General features: G+C 39.4%; 1 protein-coding gene across 8 annotated transcripts in view; it reads right to left on the bottom strand.

Annotated features, from left to right (window-relative positions):
• TLE4 (TLE family member 4, transcriptional corepressor) overlaps positions 1-20,033 on the bottom strand; it is a 116,368-nt gene that overhangs the window by 86,675 nt on the left and 9,660 nt on the right. For 4 of the 8 annotated variants that reach the window (XM_030566362.1, XM_030566361.1, XM_030566358.1 and 1 more), the window contains exon 5: positions 19,109-19,159. The exons of the other annotated variants lie outside the window; for them this stretch is intronic. In XM_030566362.1, the coding sequence (XP_030422222.1) occupies positions 19,109-19,159 (51 nt within the window). The remainder of the gene's footprint in view (positions 1-19,108; positions 19,160-20,033) is intronic. 8 annotated transcript variants of the gene reach the window in all.

Consider the following 20,033-nt stretch of genomic DNA (forward strand, 5'->3'; position numbering starts at 1 on the left):
GGTTAGAAGGTAAACCATTATGCAGGCCTTAAGTATTAGTGGTCCCAGAATACTACGAAACTGCAGCACTTCAATGCTTGCTTCATACGTGAAAGTGAGGCTTCCTGGACTTGTGGAGACAGCAGTCTACACCTGGATAAAGTATGAAAGAGTTGTATGGGAGAATAGAAGAATTTTTTAATGATAGCAAGACATCTCACAAGTATTCAGCTTTCGGGAGGGATCAACAAGAGGGTGGAAAAGACTAAAAGAAAAAGCTCGCACTTAAGATTCACATGTCTAGCCATGGGCCAACAATATTTTCTAGTTTTGCAGTTTATTTATATGAACAACATAAAAGTCCCTTGTTAATATACCCAATGCATATGCATTTTTAGGTCTAGTCAGTACTGTTCTTTATTGAAAAGTTCCAATGACATTAGGAATTATGGTAATCTTAGGGCAGCAGATGATTGCACATCGGAGTATAAGCAGAATATAAGCAGTAATAAATGTTTGTAACTTCACGGTCCTAGGGACACAGACATGATTTTCATCTCAGGGCCAAAAGACCAAACACAACAAAACACTTGATCATACCATTTGATAGGCTGAGAGACTACTTGCACTTGATCTGAGCTCCATGGAGCCAACTACTACAAAGCTTTCCAACACACTGGTGTGTGAACAGGTGAGAGTCCTCTGATAGAGGACATACTCAAAGCACTAGTGCTTCTGCTTTGGCATTCCATTAGGCAGGTGACTAGATGGGTCCTTCTCTCAAGTTATGTTGCTTTGAACTTTTTGCTGCCTCCAGCGAATGATCTTCAAACAAGACAAGCTTGCTTAGTGACAGTATTCTTCTTTCATGAAGGCCTAAAAGCGGAGGCAAGATGTGACTGGAACATGGTCTGCATTATTGCTGAAGGCTACAAGCCAGGAAGGGAGGTGGGCACAGAGACAAAGCATTGTGGAGCTGTAGCAAAGCCAGAAAGGACATTCAAATTTCTGCATTCTGGATCCACCAGTATTCAATCTGTGTGTCTCTTTCAGAGAGAGAAAAAAACACATTGAACCGTTACTTTCGCACAGATCAATCCACCATACTTCTGTGTGGCCTTGCAATGATGCCAGGCACCCATGCTGAACCAATCTACAGAAAGTTATCTAAGGTGGCCCTCGAAGTTGCCTGGATACATTCTGAAAGCCACTGAGCTACCATGGACAAAGGTACACAGTGGAGATAAGCACTGTTTCCATTTTGGACTTGAAGGGTATGGAAGAGAAGAGACAGACATACTGGGCAGGCATTGGAGTAAAGGGGATGTGGGCTAGTGCATGAGTTTACGTTTGTTACCTAAAGTACGATGGGCATCTTTGCATTAAAGTATGCTTATATATTTGAGTTTTGGGCTGTCACATTTTCAAAGAAAAGGCTTTAGTTTCATGGTTTGGAAAAGAGGCAAATATCAAAACCATTAGGAAAACTTACAGCGGATACATACTTGGTTAACAAAATCAGCCTGCTCATTGCTAAGTAACAGCCAAACAGCACCTGTAAAAATATATCTATAGTATACACCAATACGTTTCACAGTTTATCCACTACTTACTTATACCTGGAATACTGTGAACTTCTTAACTGCACAATCTTTAAAGGCCTTGATCCCACAGATATTCCACACAAGATTGGACCACTGGCATTAATACTCAAGTGCCACCAAATTATTTTGGCAAGATCTTTACTCCATTTAGACTAGGAAAGGCAAAGCAGGGCTCATTTTACAAATGGGTGAACAAAATGGTTTTGGAAGATGACTAGAGTTAGTTTAGGGCCTGGGTTTTAGATTAGATAACAGCAAATTCTCATGAGCAGTTATCATAAATTCAGTAATCTTGCAAGGTCAGCCAGTCTCATAATTTGTAACCATATCAAAACTTAAAATAAATTTTGGATCTGTTTCAAAAATAGGACAGTGGAGGCCAGTTTGTCTCAAATGTTATGTACACTACAGTCTTCAGAGTTTGAAGGGGCTCACATTCAAGATTCTGGTCTTAGCGTCTCTCTTTTTGGTTTTGATACAAAGAAACAGTCTATCTAAATTATCATCTCACACCAAGAGATTTTCACCTTTAACATCAACTAAGAATTTATAGTAAATAAGTTGCTCTGTGTGTTCACCCAAAACATGCATCGAACTATCACCTGCTAGACCAGGTAATTAGAAGAGTAAGAGACTAGCTCAATTTGAGAATAAAAATGTATTCCTTCCCTACAGTGGGGGCAGGGTTGGGTGGGGGGAGGGGAGGGAGAAGAGAGAGGAAGAAGAAATCTTGTCTAAAAATAAAGCCTTGAAGCACCCTGACATTCTTTATTAGTCAAATACTTATGTGAAAACACTTTTAATTGGAAAATTTTAGGCATTCTTGTAGATTATAAAAACTCTTCGGGGCAGGGACTGTTTTGTACTGTTTTTGTACAGGGACTGTTAGTGCACTGTCTGCACTAAATTAGTAATACACAAATTAGTCTTAGGTTTGTTCAAACAATTCTTCTTCCACTTCCTTCTTTCCCATTTAACCAAAGCAAATATATGTTCACAGTAAGCACATCTACAGCCTGTGTTGCCACAAGTCCTATTATAAAGGATAATGTAAAATGCCCCCCAAATCGCAACACGTGTATCTTTTGCAGGAATAAAGCAAATGAAGACGATCAAAATCTAAAGAATTGGCATGGATTCATATAAGTAATTAAAAAGTATTTTGTCTAGGACTATGCAGTCCTTCACACAGTCAAGTCTGCAGAGTAGTATGAGCAGTTTTAGTGGGCTGAACTATTTATTACAAAACATAAAGAGAGTTAACCCCTGGAAGCCAGATAGTGTGATTTCTTGCTGTGCCATTCCATTATCTACAGGGAGAGGCACCAATAATGTGGGCTAGTATTTCAGTGGGCCTGTAGTTATTAAGCCCACAGAATACCTCCTACACCACTTTTTGTTGCCTAACAGGCAAAAAAAAAAAGCAAAATGTTTTAAATATAGATATACAAAGAACGTTTTTTAAAATGTTCATTTTAAAATTAGTTGCTTTGTCAATGAATATATCTTTTTGCTTTGAGATGTTTTGCCACTGGATTTTTCACAATCTACCTAATTGGCAGAAGCGGGTGGGGGCAGTATGATTTCATAAACGTAAGCAGCCAATTCCTCACTTTGAAACTAAAGTTGCCTCGGAAACACTGCTGCTTCCACGGGCCATCTAATTTTGCCTCTTGTCTCACGGGACCAAGCTTTAGAGAGGCATCATTTATTTACAGGCCTTTCCACTGGGCTTCAGTTATCGGCCAATAATACTGTGGACACACACTTCTAATGGCCCATGTTTTGAAACCAAGTCTAATCTAATGGCACAGAGCCCAAACTCCTTTTCCAGCACAGCCATTAAAGCATGTAGGTTATTGCTGTTGTCACCATTGATATTTGTCATTGTAATGTAATTAGGGCCCTAAAATGATGCATTACAGCCCTTGGCACAGCTTCTATTAAAATCTTTTCTTCTGCTCACTGAACTGCGACCTGCTTTCTGATAAATAACAGACAGACAGCTTTAGGGTGAGGAGCAAATTCATCAAAGTAGTATTTTTCAGCTTTGGAAATAAGGGTGGGGGAGCAGAAAGAGGAGGAGAGGGAACCTAAGAAGAAAAGCACAAGAAAAAAAGCCACACTGCACATTTGAGTTTCATCTGACCACTTGACATTCTGATTGCATCTGATGAATCTTGCTTAGGACAATATATTCCCAGCCTGCAAATCACATAGTTAATCAGGGTTCTAATCTGCTATCCATCAGCCTATGCCAGCACCGTAACTTCCAATCACATTTATAGGTTATGTGGGTCATGCATCGCTGAACAACTACATTTACAGATATCCCATTTAAACAGGCACAGATTCTGAAATGCTGTTAGGGTTACTGAATGTTAGAATACTATTCAATGCTTTATGAAAGCTCTTGATAAACAGCTGCTAAATTATTGTCTGTGGATGCTCCGAAATACCATTAATGGCTCAATAAAAGGGCAATTGTTCATGCCAAAATATAAAAAAGGATAGTTTTTGCTGCCATAGTTTGTCAAATATGTTAACAAACACTGACACTTCTATTACTTCTTTCCCAAGACAAAAAGATGTTTGTTTTTGCCTAAAAACACACCAACATTGAAACCGAAAAGAGGGGTAGTGGTGGTGGCAGTTGTGTTAGTTTGTTTATTTATTTTTTTTGTAACTAGTCTGGTATTAGATTCTTGATGTAATTGCAAAAACAAAAAAACACCCTGTTTAAAATACCTTAAAGGGCACAGATATGGAAAGATTAACAACAACGTTTTTTTTTTAAAAAGGCAAATAGTGAAACAAACATTTACGAACTATAAAATACTCTTCTGTAATGTTTGGTCACCTGTTTGAAGGCACTATAACTAACCAGGCCAAATTATGACCCAGACAAAAGATCCAACACTTGCGTCGGTCAATATTTCCTAATAATTATAAAATACAAATGTAACTGCTTCAGGCCCTGAATCAGCAGACTATCCCTTGCAATCTTCACTTGGGGCAGATTTTTAAAGATATTTAGGCACCTTAAGATGCAGATAGGAGCTTAGTGGAATTTTCAAAAGCACCTACCGGCATCTTTAGATGCTCCAATACCTTTAAAATTGGGCCCTTCGGGTAAAATTTCCAAAAGCACCAGAGGGACTTGAGCCCCCAAGTCCCATTTTCAAAAGAGACTTTGGAGGCAATCAGGAGTCTATGGGTATGTCTACACTGTAATTAGACACTCACAGCCGGCCCACGTCAGCTGAACTCATGGGGCTGACGACTTGTTTAATTGCAATGTAGACACTCAAGCTTGGGCTGGAGATTGAGCTTTGGGACCCTCTAATTGCAGTGTAGGCATACCCACCGGCTCCTTAAAGTCAGTGGAACTTGGAATTCTGAGCTTAAGTTCCAATGACTTTCAAGGAGACTTACGCGCATCAGAGCTTACTAAGTCTCTTTTGAAAATGGGACTTTAGTGTTTAAGGGTAAAAAACTTTCAAAAGCAGCTGACTTTAACTGAGCTTAAAACACATGATTAAGTGCTTTGATAAACAGGGATGAATTTAACCATGTGCTTAAATGTTTTGCTGAAGTGTGGCCTAAAAACAGAAACAAAACAGCTCTATAAAGTTTAGATATTAAAATACCTAAGCTACTTTATAGGAAATTCAAAATTAATTTGTTGTTTAAAATATTGGCATTTGTATTACTTTAGCAGGGGAAAAACAAAATTGGGATTTTATTTAAAGTACATAAGGTTAGGAAAAATATTTCCATTATGTTTCACGATGTTTCATTAATTATTACTAACTATTTTTTGTAATTGTAAAGAATTAAAACTGAAGGCTATAGGTCTGTCACTGGAATGAGAATAATAACTACTACATATGTATTGTTGAAACAAAACAGAAAAATAAAACACTATTGGGAAACCCATTTCAGTAATCAGTAGAAAATGATCAGGACCAGTTATTTCAGATTTAATTTGTTTTACATAGTGCAGCCTTTGCCAAAAAGATCAATCTAGTTTATTAAGTGCTTACCAAAAACATATGCATATACCCTCATAATAGCTAAACAAGAATTTCATGAATTAGTGGCAACAAACAAAAGTTTATTACATTGAGACATACTACATGATTCTGAATAAAAACACACAATAAGCTAATCTTAGTATTTCACACAAAATTAACTTTTCTTTCATAGGAGAGGAGAACATTTTGTTTTAATTACAGACTAAGCTGTCTTGTAACACTTACTCCAGACCTACAGAACTGTAGAAAATATTGTAAGTCTTGACTATAAAGTTTATTCTCAGCCATAGATTCATGCTGTTTGGAAACTAAGCCTCAGAGAATCTAGACTTAAAGTAAAAAAAAAAAAAAAAAAAAAAAAAAAAAGTTTTCCCATGGGGAAGATATTATATAGACAACTGCTTCTTCACTGTGCCAATTGCTCAAGTTTAGGGGCTTAGTTTTTGTCTCTCTACAATCTGCAATGCCCGCATGAGGTTCAATATAACTGTGGCCATCAGACTCTGCCAAACGAACATGGGTATAATATCCACCTCACTTTCCTTATCAGCTCTCTTTACAAACATCCCACCTAAATTCATAAGATACTGTAAACTGGTTACTTACACTTTATAAATTAGTTTACATGCTTATTTTGCATACAATACTGCATACAGTGACATAAGCAATAAATTGAAGTGCCAGAATCCTCGGAATCAATTTACTAATGTACTTACAGCTCTCTGGGCTACTGAAGCAAACTGAATAAGACAAGGCTTTTATTTATTTATATATTTAATGTCTCTGGAACTACGCAGAATGCAATTTAGTATTAAAAATACACATGACTCGCTCATAATTAAGAGACAAAAACCAAATGAACTAAGTTGACATTGGGACTTTTCAGGCCTGCCACTTGAAGAAAGTCAACCTTTTTTGGGGTGGCGGAGGGGTTAATATCTACATTTAAGAAAGGCATACAAAAACAAACAATCAGTATGGCCATTCAATTCACTCAGGCCCAAACCAGACAATGAGATAAAGTCACCTTGGATTTATACTGTTATAGACTCTGGGCTTGTCTACATCAGAAAGTTGCAGCGCTGGTGAGGGAGTTACAGCGCTGCAACTTTGAAGGTGTACACATCTGCAGGGCATCACCAGCGCTGCAACTCCCTGTTTGCAGCGCTGGCCGTACTCCCGTTTTGTCTCGGGTGTAGAGGATCCCGCGCTGGTGATCCAGCGCTGGTAATCCAATGTAAACACTTACCAGCGCTTTTCTTGACCTCCGTGGAAGGAGGAAGCCTCTGGTAATCAAGCTGGTCTCCTTCCCCAGCTTGCTCTCGCGTTCCCGGAACCCCGAGCAAGCAGGTCTCCTTCCCTGCGGTTTGCAGGGGGGTTCGGGAACGCGAGAGCAAACCGGGAAAGGAGACCAGCTTCGCCGCGGTTTGCTCTCTCGTTCCCCGAGCAAGCAGGTCTCCTTCCCTGCGGTTTGCAGGGGGTTCGGGAACGCGAGAGCAAACCGCGGCGAAGCTGGTCTCCTTTCCCGGTTTGCTCTCGCGTTCCCCGAACCCCGAGCAAGCAGGTCTCCTTCCCTGCGGTTTGCAGAGGGGTTCGGGGAACGCGAGAGCAAACCAGGAAAGGAGACCAGCTTCGCCGCGGTTTGCTCTCCCGTTCCCCGAGCAAGCAGGTCTCCTTCCCTGCGGTTTGCAGGGGGTTCGGGAACGCGAGAGCAAACCGCGGCGAAGCTGGTCTCCTTTCCCGGTTTGCTCTCTCGTTCCCCGAACCCCGAGCAAGCTGGTCTCCTTCCCTGCGGTTTGCAGAGGGGTTCGGGGAACGCAAGAGCAAACCGCGGCGAAGCTGGTCTCCTTTCCCGGTTTGCTCTCGCGTTCCCCGAACCCCCCCCTTGAAGCTGCCCAACAGCGCTGCAGTGTGGCCACATCTAACACCACTTGCAGTGCTGGTTGCTGTAAGTGTGGCCACTCTGCAGCGCTGGCCCTATACAGCTGTACTAATACAGCTGTAACAACCAGCGCTGCAAAATTTTAGATGTAGACATGGCCTCTGACAGAGAAAAGGCTGCAGTTGAAGGTCATGATGGCAGAAAATGGCTGCAATTTTCCTTCCACTATGGTGGAAGGAGAAGCTTGGAAGATGCTAGCCCAGACCAAAAAAGTATGCCAGTGAGAAGGAAGCACAGCCATTAGCAGAGCTCTTGCAAGCTCTGAATAGTTACCCTTCTTTCTTCCCTAGGGGAAATCTTGAGTGCATGATTCATCATCTGCTCTTGGACCAAATTCTCCCTTCAGTGCAATGTAGTTCACTGGTGTAGGGTTTTCCACTTCTCTCGGCCAGTTTTTGGGAATCTGGCTTGATATTTTTAAAACTAGTCCCTTTTAATCATATGTAGTTACAGAACCACACTGGGTCAGCTTCTTTATTAAATTCAGATTTCTGACTTAGCCACACAATTATATTTACACCTGCATTTCCCCTTTTTAATCCTTCCCTATACAACTGCAACAGAGTTGAACACACATACACAAGTGATCTTAATTAAGCTTTGATTCTCTTTCATCCTCTCCCTGCTGGGTAAGAGTTTGACTTGCAACTGCGCACACACGTTTCAATGAGACACCTTGCTAGGGCAGGGAAATACATAATGTGAGGTCCTAAACACGGCCAAATGTTGTGCAAATCTTTGTTCAACTCTGCTGCAAATCTTAAGGCCTGATCCTGAAAATCAGCTCCATTTAAGCAGACCCGAGGCCATATAGAACTCAATTGAAGTCAATGGAATTCTATGCAAGGGTTCCCTCTTGTCGAGCCAATTTAAGGCCCCCTTTCCATTTTTGCAGGGTAAGTAGAAGAAAGCCCCAGCTTTTGGAGACAATTATGTGAGAATCTCAGCTTCTATATTTAACAAAAAAAAACAAAAAACCACAACTACTTCTGTTAAATTGTTTCTGCTTTGGAGTTCAACCTTTGTGTGGCTGCAGCTTTCTATAATTCTCACTATTTTTGCTTAAATTGGGGAGAGGTGAAAGCCAGGAATTTTTACTTTCAACCACTTTAACAAAGTGTGAAGCATAACCTAGTTTTTAGATAACAGATTTTTAACTTTCTAAAAGAAGCAAGCTTGCGAAATGAAAATTGAAGACAGTTGTATGTGATAAGAACGCAAGAATGGCCGTACCGGGTCAGACCGAAGGACCATCTAGCCCAGTATCTGACTACCGACAGTGGCCAGTGCTAGGTGCCCCAGAAGGAGTGAACCTAACAGGTAATGATCAAGTGATCTCTCTCCTGCCATCCATCTCCATCCTCTGACAAACAGAGGCTAGGGACACCATTCCTTACCCATCCTGGCTAATAGCCATTAATGGACTTCACCACTATGAGTTTATCCAGTTCTCTTTTAAACGCTGTTATAGTCCTAGCCTTCACAACCGCCTCGGGTAAGGAGTTCCACAAGTTGACTGTGCGCTGCGTGAAGAACTTCCTTTTATTTGTTTTAAACCTGCTGCCCATTAATTTCATTTGGTGATCCCTAGTTCTTGTATTATGGGAATAAGTAAATAATTTTTCCTTATCCCTGATGAATGTTGAAATACATTTGGGAAACTTACTGTCTAGCACACTTAGTGACATCCAATACATCTTGATGTTCAATTCCTGGGAAGAGCCATTCAGACTAAAACTCTTACAAGACACTCAGAGTCCAGCAACACTAAATGACCTTTTCTTTAAATGACATGACTGCAGTTTTTCAATGACAGATTTCAACTTAAACAAAATTTAAAAGAAGTAGACTGAATGAAAAGAAAAAGCTTTAACACAGAGCAGAAGTAGGAGGCAGATGGAGCTGTCCGTGTAAGAAGTGGATAAACTGTATTATGTACAATTTAGTAAAAAGTTTTATGGAGCCATGACCTACTCTCTACTGGGATCACAACTTGTTTCAATCAACATCATGAACTGTATTATATTCATTTGAAGTTTATCAGAAAATGAGATCCCTACTACATATACTCTTCATAAACCCTCCGCAGGTAGACGATAGCAAATACATCTAGAACAGAAAGAGCAAGGTCAAATGTAAACAGCTGCTAATGGTTAAAGAAAACCTATTTTATGTAAATTGGTTAAATATCTCAGAATAAAATTGGTTTAAAAAAACAAGATACTTGGCTTACAGACAGTGAGGTGGGTGGTCTCAGTTTAAGTCCCAATGGATGTGTGTCACTATGACAAAAGCAATCACTGTAAAAAGGGATTCTCAAAAAAGTCTCAGTCTAATTCAGTCTTTACGGCTCTCTCTCTCTCTGACTCCACCACCAATCCAGTGGCCTCTTTAGTTCAGAACTGAGAAAAAAATCCGATGGTGGATACTTGCCACTCTCACTAATTATACTTTATCAGTTCTGTGGATACAGTGCTGCAGTGCCCACATCTGCTGAACTGAGACCTTTTGTGAACAGTGAAGTAATCTTCGCTCCCTTTCCTTGTTTTAAGATAAAGAGTAAAACAAAGCACAGTTAAAAGAGCAAACCACACAATAATACTCTCTGCAAACTGCACATCTTGTGACACACACTGATACTTCTCTCAGGCTAGGAAGGCACTCTGTTTCACTTCTTGCACCATACTACAACCAATGCGTACTGCTATCAATCACATCATAAACTTTTCACCTCTCGAGTTAGCATCAAAATCTGTATTAGTTGTAAGTTTGAGTAATACTTTCGGCCAAAGATAATTTGATAAACTGATATGCAGTTACTCCATAATAAATTTAAAGTAACTTAAAAAAAAATAAACAGTCTGCCAAAATTTAACTGTGGGTTTACTGCCAAGGGAAAAGAAAGGGGAGGGAGAGAGAAGAGCAGAGGAGAGTATAAAAACTGAATACTGTGGTCAGACTTGTGAAAAGACACCATACGACAACATATGTTTTGTCAGTTACAGCAAACTGCGTGACAGACAGCAAAACCACATTTCCACACTTCTTTTTTTGTGTAAATGCTTCTGTGGCTTTTTGCCACTGAGCAATACTATGGTTTACCAAAATGTAGCCTATGGTCTTGTTAATTTCATCTTTATTTAGCCAGGTCTATAATCTTGCCACCCTCTTAGTCAAATTGAAAAGGTTTCAGTCAAGTGTTTATAGGAAAACTACACATTGACATTAATATATTTTATTCACACACAAATCCATGAAGATTATGTCTATTGTTTCTCAGATTGGTTTGTACATCTATAATTATTCCTTTTCATAAATACCACCTTCCCACCACAACTAGAGACTCAGTCCAATTATTACATTTATGTTAAAAAAGTTCAAGCATATGATGTGGAAATGTGAAATCACTGAATACCTACAAATTGTTCGCAAACTTATTTATGAACAATCACTACCTGTTACTCAAAGAAAAAAAAGGGAAGAGTGATGTGGAGGAAAGTGGGTTTGATAACTTGTAGATAGTTCAGAGTATGTTTTCTTTGTGTGTGTTTCAGTAAGGGACATGAAAATAAGGTGAAAAATATTAACCTTAAAAGAATTTAGAATTACTGAATGCTTCTGAAAGGTTGCTGACCCCTGCTCTAAACTCACCCTCTACACCAAGGGTCAGCAACCTTTCGGAAGTGGTGTGCCGAGTCTTCATTTATTCACTCTAATTTAAGGTTGTGTGCGCCAGTAATACATTAACATTTTTAGAAGGTCTCTTTCGATAAGTCTACAATATAATTGTTGTATGTAAAGTAAATAAGGTTTTAAAAATGTTTAAGATGCTTCATTTAAAATGCAGAGCCCTCCAGAGCAGTGGCCAGGATCCGGGCAGCGTGGGTGCCACTGAAAATCAGCTTGCGTGCCGAAGGTTGCCTACCCCTGCTCTACACATAAGCCCTGTTTACATTGGCAAAAAGGTGTGATTCTTAACTGAGTCATCCAAATCTATTGGAAACCCCCCCCTTTAACATCTTTAAGAACATCTGGTCATAGATTAGACTTTTTTTTTTTTAAATCATGTAGACAGGGCCATAATGTAAATTAGCAGATACTAGGGAGAGGACAGTACCAAACACAACTGTTTCACATCCTAATTTAGCACCCTTCACAGCAGAGTAGCCAAGTCATTACCAGATATAAAGACTGATCTTCTTACACCTAGAAGTAGGCCCTGACAACTCCGAGACACAGTATCACCAGTTTGGGAAAGCTCACAGTAGTGGTTAAAGAGAAAGCTTCAGATCTATCAAGCCAACATCTTTCACTACTTGTTAATTTCAAAAGCATCATCAGTGCTTATCTATGACGAGATCATAGTGTAACACTCACGCAATACACAATGGAATCTCTATAATATCATATGTCCCCCCTCCTACCTCACAGGTAAAGCAGTCCCAAGACTAACTTTTTTTTTCCTCCCCCCCAGTATAACTCTTTGCAGTACCACATTTAAATATTTTATGCATTTTGGGGTCATGAAATACTTCTGAAAAACTAAAACTGAAGTCACATGTATTTAACTAAGATTTGTGGTCTTCCCTGTTGCCCTACAACAAAGGAGATTTATTTACAGTTTTAATTATCATTCTCCACATTAACCCCTGCAAAGAAAAGAAATAAAGCAAGAGAGTCAGTTACAGCTCCATGTTTTTAAATGAATGACAGAAATGTTACCAACTGGTTAAAGCAAAGAACTGGGAATCTGGACACTGGCAACATACACTCTAAACTACCGCTGACTAACTGTGGCTAAATATACAGAGATACAGAAAAGTTAAATGAAAAGCCTACTTTCCCCATCTCTAAATTATTTGTAGTGCACCACCACTTAGAAGGTACCAGTCACAAATTAAGGCCCCACTGTGCGATGCACTTCGCAGACATTCACCAACAAGTCCCTACTCAGTGAGGTAGGGAAGTACTGTTATCCCCATTTTACAGATGGGAAAATAAGGCATGGAAGCCAAGATTTGCAAAGGTGTTTAGGTGCCTAAAAATAAAGCTTTTGAAAATCTGTATCCCTGACTCTTGTTGAAAGCAATGGGAGTTAGGTGCCTAATCTGCTTTGGTGCTTCTGAAAATCCCAGCAGGTACCTATCTGCAAATTTAGGCACCTACATACCTTTCAAACCTGGTGCAGAAAGACCAAGGGATTTGCCCAAGGTCACATAGGAAGTCTGTGGTGGTGCAAGGAATTGAATCTGGGTTTTCCAAGTTCCAGGTCCACAATGATCCAGCAGTCAGTAAACGAACATTACAGATGCACGATGCATCAAGATCTTTAGAGGAAAAAGACATAAGCAGTATTTCAAAATGAAAGTTACTCATTTGTGCCACTAAACTTGAACTTGCAATGCTAAGCAAGTTACAGTACTCTGTTTTCGTAAGAAAACCACAGAAGCTCTCTCACGTACCCCACACTAATTTCAGGAGTCATTTTTGCATCTAACTTTAAGTCACCACAAATTTAGATCAACTTTATGTGCCCAATATAATGTACACCTTAGAGTGTATTTTCCTTTACAAGTATGTAGGCTAAGACTATCCCAGTAGTCTTCCCACTAGTCCACAATGATCCATCAGAATCAATGTAGAGAGAACTCCCCTCAAAATAGCAACTGAGTTTCAGACATAAAACAGAGCTGGGTCGATTGCACCTATACTAGAAATATACTATTTTGTTTGTAGGTAGGGCACACAAATCCATTCCATTGTAGATCTGCTATTGAAAAGACCTTCTTAAAAACGGGGAGAATTCGAACATTAGTATTTTGCAAATGAAAGGCCTTTAAAGTTGGTAGGGTAGACCAAGCCTTAGTTATGTTGGTATAACTGCATCACTCAAGGGTGTAGATTTTCTACACTGACATAGTTATATCAATCTACCCCCACCCCTTTTGTAGAGAGTGCTATGTTGATGGGATGGCTTCTCCCATTGACACAGCTACTAAAGCTCTCCCGATGGCGTAGGTAGCGTCTTCACTAAGCTCTACAGCTGCAGCACTGTAAGTGCAGACGACATGTCCTAGAGTTGCTGAAGAGTAGCGAAGAGGGCACAATGAGGTTGCTAATGCCTGTTTGAAAAACACTGATATATTCAAACTCAGCTCTCTCTCTTCCAGTACAACAGAGACCCATAACCTCAGAAAATCCCACCTCCTATATTATTCTCATTTGGACTCCATTCATATTCCCATTACATATTTCAGATGTGGAGATAGAAGTTTGTAGTGCTAGCATCCTCTGTATCTATGCTCAGTGTAAGAAAACTTAAGCAAAAATGCAATGCAGTTTTTTGTTACAAGAGGTGAGAAAAATGTCACCAGAAGAAGATTTTAAGGATGCAGCATACAGGACAACTGCAGGTTAAAAGAGCTCTCTTATGCAAACACTTTTGCAGTTGAAACCACAATCCTATGCCACAGTGATGAGGGTGATACAGATTAGTCAAAACTGTTAAAATTTACTCTAGAAATGTATGAACAATTCCCATTTCCACATGTCTGGTTTATAGATTCAGCAGCAGCATTACCTACCTTGTATAACCGTTAACCACAGGGTGGAACTGACGAAGAGAGGATGCAGACTAAACCAGGCATTAGAAACAGACAGACACTCTCCTAATGCACTGATTGAAGCATATGTAGTGTATGGTACAGAAAGCCTATCCAGTCTTCTGGTAAACGCTCTGGTCTTAAAAGTAGATATCTACTTTGTACCAGGTCACATATTTTTTGAAATTAAATAAACCAGGCAGTAGTGCTGTTGTGGTGGACTCTCACCCTAGTTCTTTTTCACATTCAGTTGTATCACAGAGTGATACAGTGCCCTCTTTGAAAGAGGGCACTGTGTAGCTGGAGAATTGTCATAGAAGGAATGGTACTGCCGGGACATATGAGACGTGAGGTGAAAACTTATCAATAATTCCCTCCAGTTGTTCCTTGTTCTGTGTCTCTTCCTCAGACCAAGAATCCAGCATGGACTTTTTGGATCAACTTACATCTTAGTCTGCTTTTACATTTGGACAGGGAATGAATCTTCAAACTGGCATCTCCCATTTCCCACCCTCTCCTCTCCCCACAAAATTCATTTGGTAGAAGACAGAAGAGCAAGTATTTTTAGTGTTACACTTCACTGATGTGAAATATAGGATGGTATTGTTGGCCGTGACACCAAATATAACTTGATAGCAGTGTACGTGCTGAAGGACTGTGTTTTAAAGTGAATTAAAATGGCTTAAATTAGCAAATATGTCCTCCTTTCCCCCTATATTAAATTCATATTTTTCACTTCTAGAGCACCTTCCATTTGAGGATTTCAAAGCAGTTTCAAATGTTAACCAGTTAAGCCCCACGCCCCTCCTGTCATGTAAATATCACCCCCCTTTCTGAAACAGCAGCACAAAACAAGTTAAGTGATTTGCCAAGGTCACACAGAGTTCACAACAAGAGAGCCAGGCTAGGATTCCAGATCTCCTCAGTCCCAGACCTATGCTTTCAGTTACAAGATTTTTTTCCTTGATTCAAAAAAGAGTGAAAAAAAAAGTTAAATTCTGACAGAATTAAGATTAACAGTTCCAAAATGTATGACCCATAGTGTCTCATAAATGGGGAGTGGGGAAAACCCACATCTCTGGATATCTGGCATAAAGGACAGCGCCACCACAAAGATCCTTCAGAACCCATGTTGCCACAGATCCCTTGGCAAAATCTCAGGAAAGCCACTCTACTACTGGGGTCCTGCAGCCATCAGAAATTCAACCTAGAATCTAAATGAATTTTCAAACTAGACTTCAACTCAGAAGTTTAAAGTCCACTCCCAAGCTACCAGTGTTTCAGAACTTGAGCAATATTTTAAAAAGCTAAATCTTTATTGCAGTGAATCAAAGAGGCCCTAGTACATGAAAGATCAGAATTTTTCTCCCCCTCAACTCCAAGCTATGCAGTCATTCCAACAAAAGTTGCGATTAATTTTCAAACACAGTTATGTTAACACAACAATCGTGGTTACAACCAGTAAGTGTCTGTGGGGAAGAACATTCAGAGTGGCTCAGACTTGCTGAGTAAAGAAATTAATATACCATGATCTCCCTTATCTTACAATTTATCTATGCAAAAGTGCACTCTGCGATGGAGGCTTAGTGGCCTTGGAGTTCAGTCCCCATTTCTCTTTCTCTGATGTCACCACACACCCAGCCACACCACAATTACTTTTCAGGAAGCCTTCTGTCTTAATTACACAGCAGATATGGACTACAGCTGCTTCTGTCCCCCTGCCCCCGCTCTGCCTTTCCATCGCTCTCCAGTATTAAATTCTAAATAACTTTAGCTGTCACTGATTACAAGTACCAAAATGTTTTATGAAGTCTTTGCAAAGCGCATATGTCATCCCTCTTGTATTTTGATTTGTTGATTCTGGGTTCAAACTCTGAGAAAGGGAAAGGGGTCTTTCTGCTTTCAAAAAAACGCCTTTCCAAGACAGTAAATCTGCATCACTAGCTATGGCTGCAGCTGAAAAAACAGGTGATGGATTAACAGCAGTATTACCATATTCCTTATATGCTATTCTGGTGATCCCAGGGGGTGTCAGAGTGCTATTAACTACTTAGTGCTCCCAGGTTTTTATGCTGGTGTTGGAGGTTCCTATTTGGGTTTTTTTTTGCATTTTCAAATTCCTCCATAAGCAGACAGTGGGCAAGAGGCAATATAGACACTAGGGGAATCCAGTCACAGAGGTACATGGTAAATAAGTTAGAAGTTTATTGTGATTGGTGTAAGAGGGATGAAAGGAATATTTTTAAAAAACAAATGTTTTCAGAGAACACACACACACACACACACACACACAGTGTGAAAGCCAAAAAACTGAATCTGATGGCAGGACATGATGCAGATAGTACACTTTGCATAGATTGAATGGGATACTCAGACTTCTGCTCAAGTGTGAGATACTCTATGGCGGTTTTAAGCAAATACAAGAAAAAACAAAAAAAAAAACAACTTTCTATTGCCAATGTTCCACATCCCAAAACACAAGAGTAACAAGTTTTCCCTCCTTTGAAGAAGTTGAATACAGTCCAGCAAATGTCAAAAATCTTTGGCTGGATGAAATCCTGCAGAGAACCCATTTAGGCAATGCAACAGGAAGAAGCTAAGAGAGTACCTTACCATACATGCTGTGCATGCTTCTTTCTACCACTGAAAGCAGAACTGCGGAGAATGTCATGACAGCACAAGATATAAAAGCACTTGCAATACAGGAGTGAACAAGAAATAGCAGAACAAATATTTTAAGGGTTTTTTTTTCCCTTTTGTCTTAAATGACTAAAGCCTCATGTGTTTTCAAAGTACAAGAAATAATGACAAGACAGCAGTTCACTTATATTTTAACAGCGCATACCCAGTGTTGCCAACTCTCATGATTTTACTGTGAATCTTGCAAAAATTGATGTTTTAATCAAAACCTCTGCCTGCTAAACATGGAGTGGAATTCATGAGAGATTATTGGAGAAAAGCTTGAAAATGTGAGCTGAGTGCAACCTGAAAGCTCAAAAACCAGAAGGCAAGTAAAACAAAAGTCAAACTTCATTGGCTTTAAAATCACTAGATTTTTAAAACACAGCATCTTGATTTTTGGGGACCTGACTCATTATTCAACATTGGTCAATAGTGCATATGATACAAATGCATAGCCTTAAAGAAATCGATTCAAGTTTACTGTGCAGACTGTAATTTTGACTTGCCTGACAACTGTGTATTTAAACATCTCAACACCACCCCAATAGTTTTCCAAACTAAAAATAATTATGTATCTTTCCTCATCCTGGAAAGATAACTCCAAGAGGTCTAAGTCTCACACTCAGAACAAACAAAAAAACTATTTAAAGCTCTGCTTACCATTTGTGACATATTTGATTACATACACATTTTAAACAAATTAAATAAATAAAAGTTAAACAGCCATTCCTTCTGTTTCACTGGAATCCTTCACACTATACTGAGGAACACAACTAATTTTAAAAAAATTTGTATTTCAAATTCAAGAAAATAGGGTTACCATGAAAGTGGCTTTGAATCAGTGCAAAAACAATAAAAAAAATTCTGCAAAATGCTTTATTCTTTCAAAATTTAAGTTGTGATGTTTACTTTTTAGTTCATGATAGAGCAGTCAGCCTAATTTTGTTAACTGTTTAAATTATGTGTTCCATTTTTTTCCCCAATCAATAGGGTTATGAGGAATAGCCAGTATAGATTTGTCAAGAACAAAACATGCCAAACCAATCTAATGCGGTTATTGGCCCAGTGCATGGGGAAGCAGAAGATGTAATGTACTTTGCTTTAGTAAGGCTTTTGACACAGTCCCACGTGACATTCTCATATACAAACTAGGGAAATGTGGTCTAGATTAGATTACTATAAGACAGACAGACCATATTCAAAAAACAATTATCAATGTTTCACTGCTAAAAAGGGAGAGGGGGTGTCCCACAATGGTCAGTCCAGGGTATGGTACTATTCAGTATTTTCATTAATGACTTGGATAAGAGTGGACAGTATGTTGATAAAATCTGCAGAAAACACCAAGATGGGAGGGGTTGCAAGCATTTTGGAAGCAAGATGAGAATTAAACATGACCTTGACAAATTGGAGAAATGGTCTAAAATCCATAAAATGAAATGCAATAAAGACAAATGCAAAGTACTACATTAAAGGAAAAACCAAATGATCGGCTACAAAATAGGGAATAACTGACTTGGTGCTAATACCGCTGAAAAGGAACTGGGGTTATAATGGGTTACAAATGGAATGAGTCAATGTGATACAGTTGCAAAAAAAACAAAAAACAAAAAAAACAAAAAAACCACAACTAATATTCTGGGCTGGAGTCTCATATAAAGACATAGGAAGTAATTGTACTGCTTCTCTCTCACTGGTAACGCCTCAGCTGGAGTACTATATCCAATTCCGGGTGCCACACTTTACAAAGTATGTGGACAAACTGGAGCGAGTCCAAAGGAGAGCAACAAAAATGACAAAAAATTGAGAAAACCTGACCTCTGACGAATGGTTTAAAAGACTGGTCATGTTTAGTCCAGAGAAAGACAACTGAGGGGTGTGTGGCCTCATAATAGTCTTCAAATACATTAAGGGATGTTGTCCTACCACCAGTGGACATGGAGAAGAAATAATGGGCTTAATAAGCAGCAAGGAGAATGTAGCTTAGATATTAGGAATTTTTTTTCTAACTAACTATAAGGGTAGTTAAGCTCTGAAATAGGCTTCCAAGAGAGACTGTAGAATCCCCATCATTGGGGGATTTAAGAACAGGGGCTGGACTTGATGACTTCTTTATGTCCCTTCCAGCACTAACATTCCTATGATTCAGTCTCTTCTAAAATAAAATTAGTTGAGGCTCTATTTATTCAGACACAAAATAAGGTAATTATGCTAGTTAACAAGTATCAGTTATCTTTCTTCTAATCCCTTCACATCTATCACCTCACAGATGAGAGGACTTTCTGGGACCCAATGACAGTAGATGTGCTCAATCTGTGGATAATAAAGAAGCGATTTCTGTAATGATCACAATCAGACCATTCACAAACTGGCTCAGAGTGACAATCTACCTGATTCTCAATTATTTTACACAATATTTAAGTATATCCCGCCAGCAAGTGACATACCTAAAACATAAAATAAAACTAAATCAAGTCTGGGTGCTCTGTATCCAGAAACAGAGCATTATATAAGCTTTGGTATTTGAGTAAAGAAAAGTCACTAGCTTGTTTTACTTAACCTAGTCAACTGGCACATGTGTATACTGAGCAATAAAAGTGCACTCCTCTTTGTACAAACAAAAAGGAAAACAAAAATCCCTGCCTTGAGGGGCTTACAATCAAATAAAATTGGAGATTTTATATAAAATTCAACGAATACAACACAAAGCATCATTTACCAGGAAATTTTAGCTCAAATAAGCAAGTCTTAAAATGTCAGATTTACAGTTGCGTGTGCAACCTCTTATGACCCCTTGTGTGTCTACTCTGTGCACTAAATGAGGATCTGAAGATGGACAGTTCTTGTCCTGTGTGGTGCTCCCATGGGAAGTGGACAATCTGGCCCAACCCAGCCCAGCTCACACCCATCTTCACTGTTACACCTGCTTTGGAAGCTCCCAGGTGTTCCCTGTAAAGCAGTGATTTTCAACCTGTAGTGACAGCAGCAAAATGGATCTGAATGTTCATGTTCAGTTCTTAGTTTGGATGCCAACATTTTCCCAGAGAATACAAGCAACACAAGTGAAAGGGCAATCTTTAACAGTTTGTAACTCAAATAAAGCTGAATGGAACTGCACACAGCAAAGAAAGGCCTTGGGTAGAGCAGGGTCTCTTCTCCCTGGTCAGTTCCCAGTGCCTGCTCCAAA

The sequence above is a fragment of the Gopherus evgoodei genome, chromosome 6, assembly GCF_007399415.2.
Source record: "Gopherus evgoodei ecotype Sinaloan lineage chromosome 6, rGopEvg1_v1.p, whole genome shotgun sequence".
In the NCBI taxonomy this organism is placed as follows: Eukaryota; Metazoa; Chordata; order Testudines; family Testudinidae; genus Gopherus; species Gopherus evgoodei.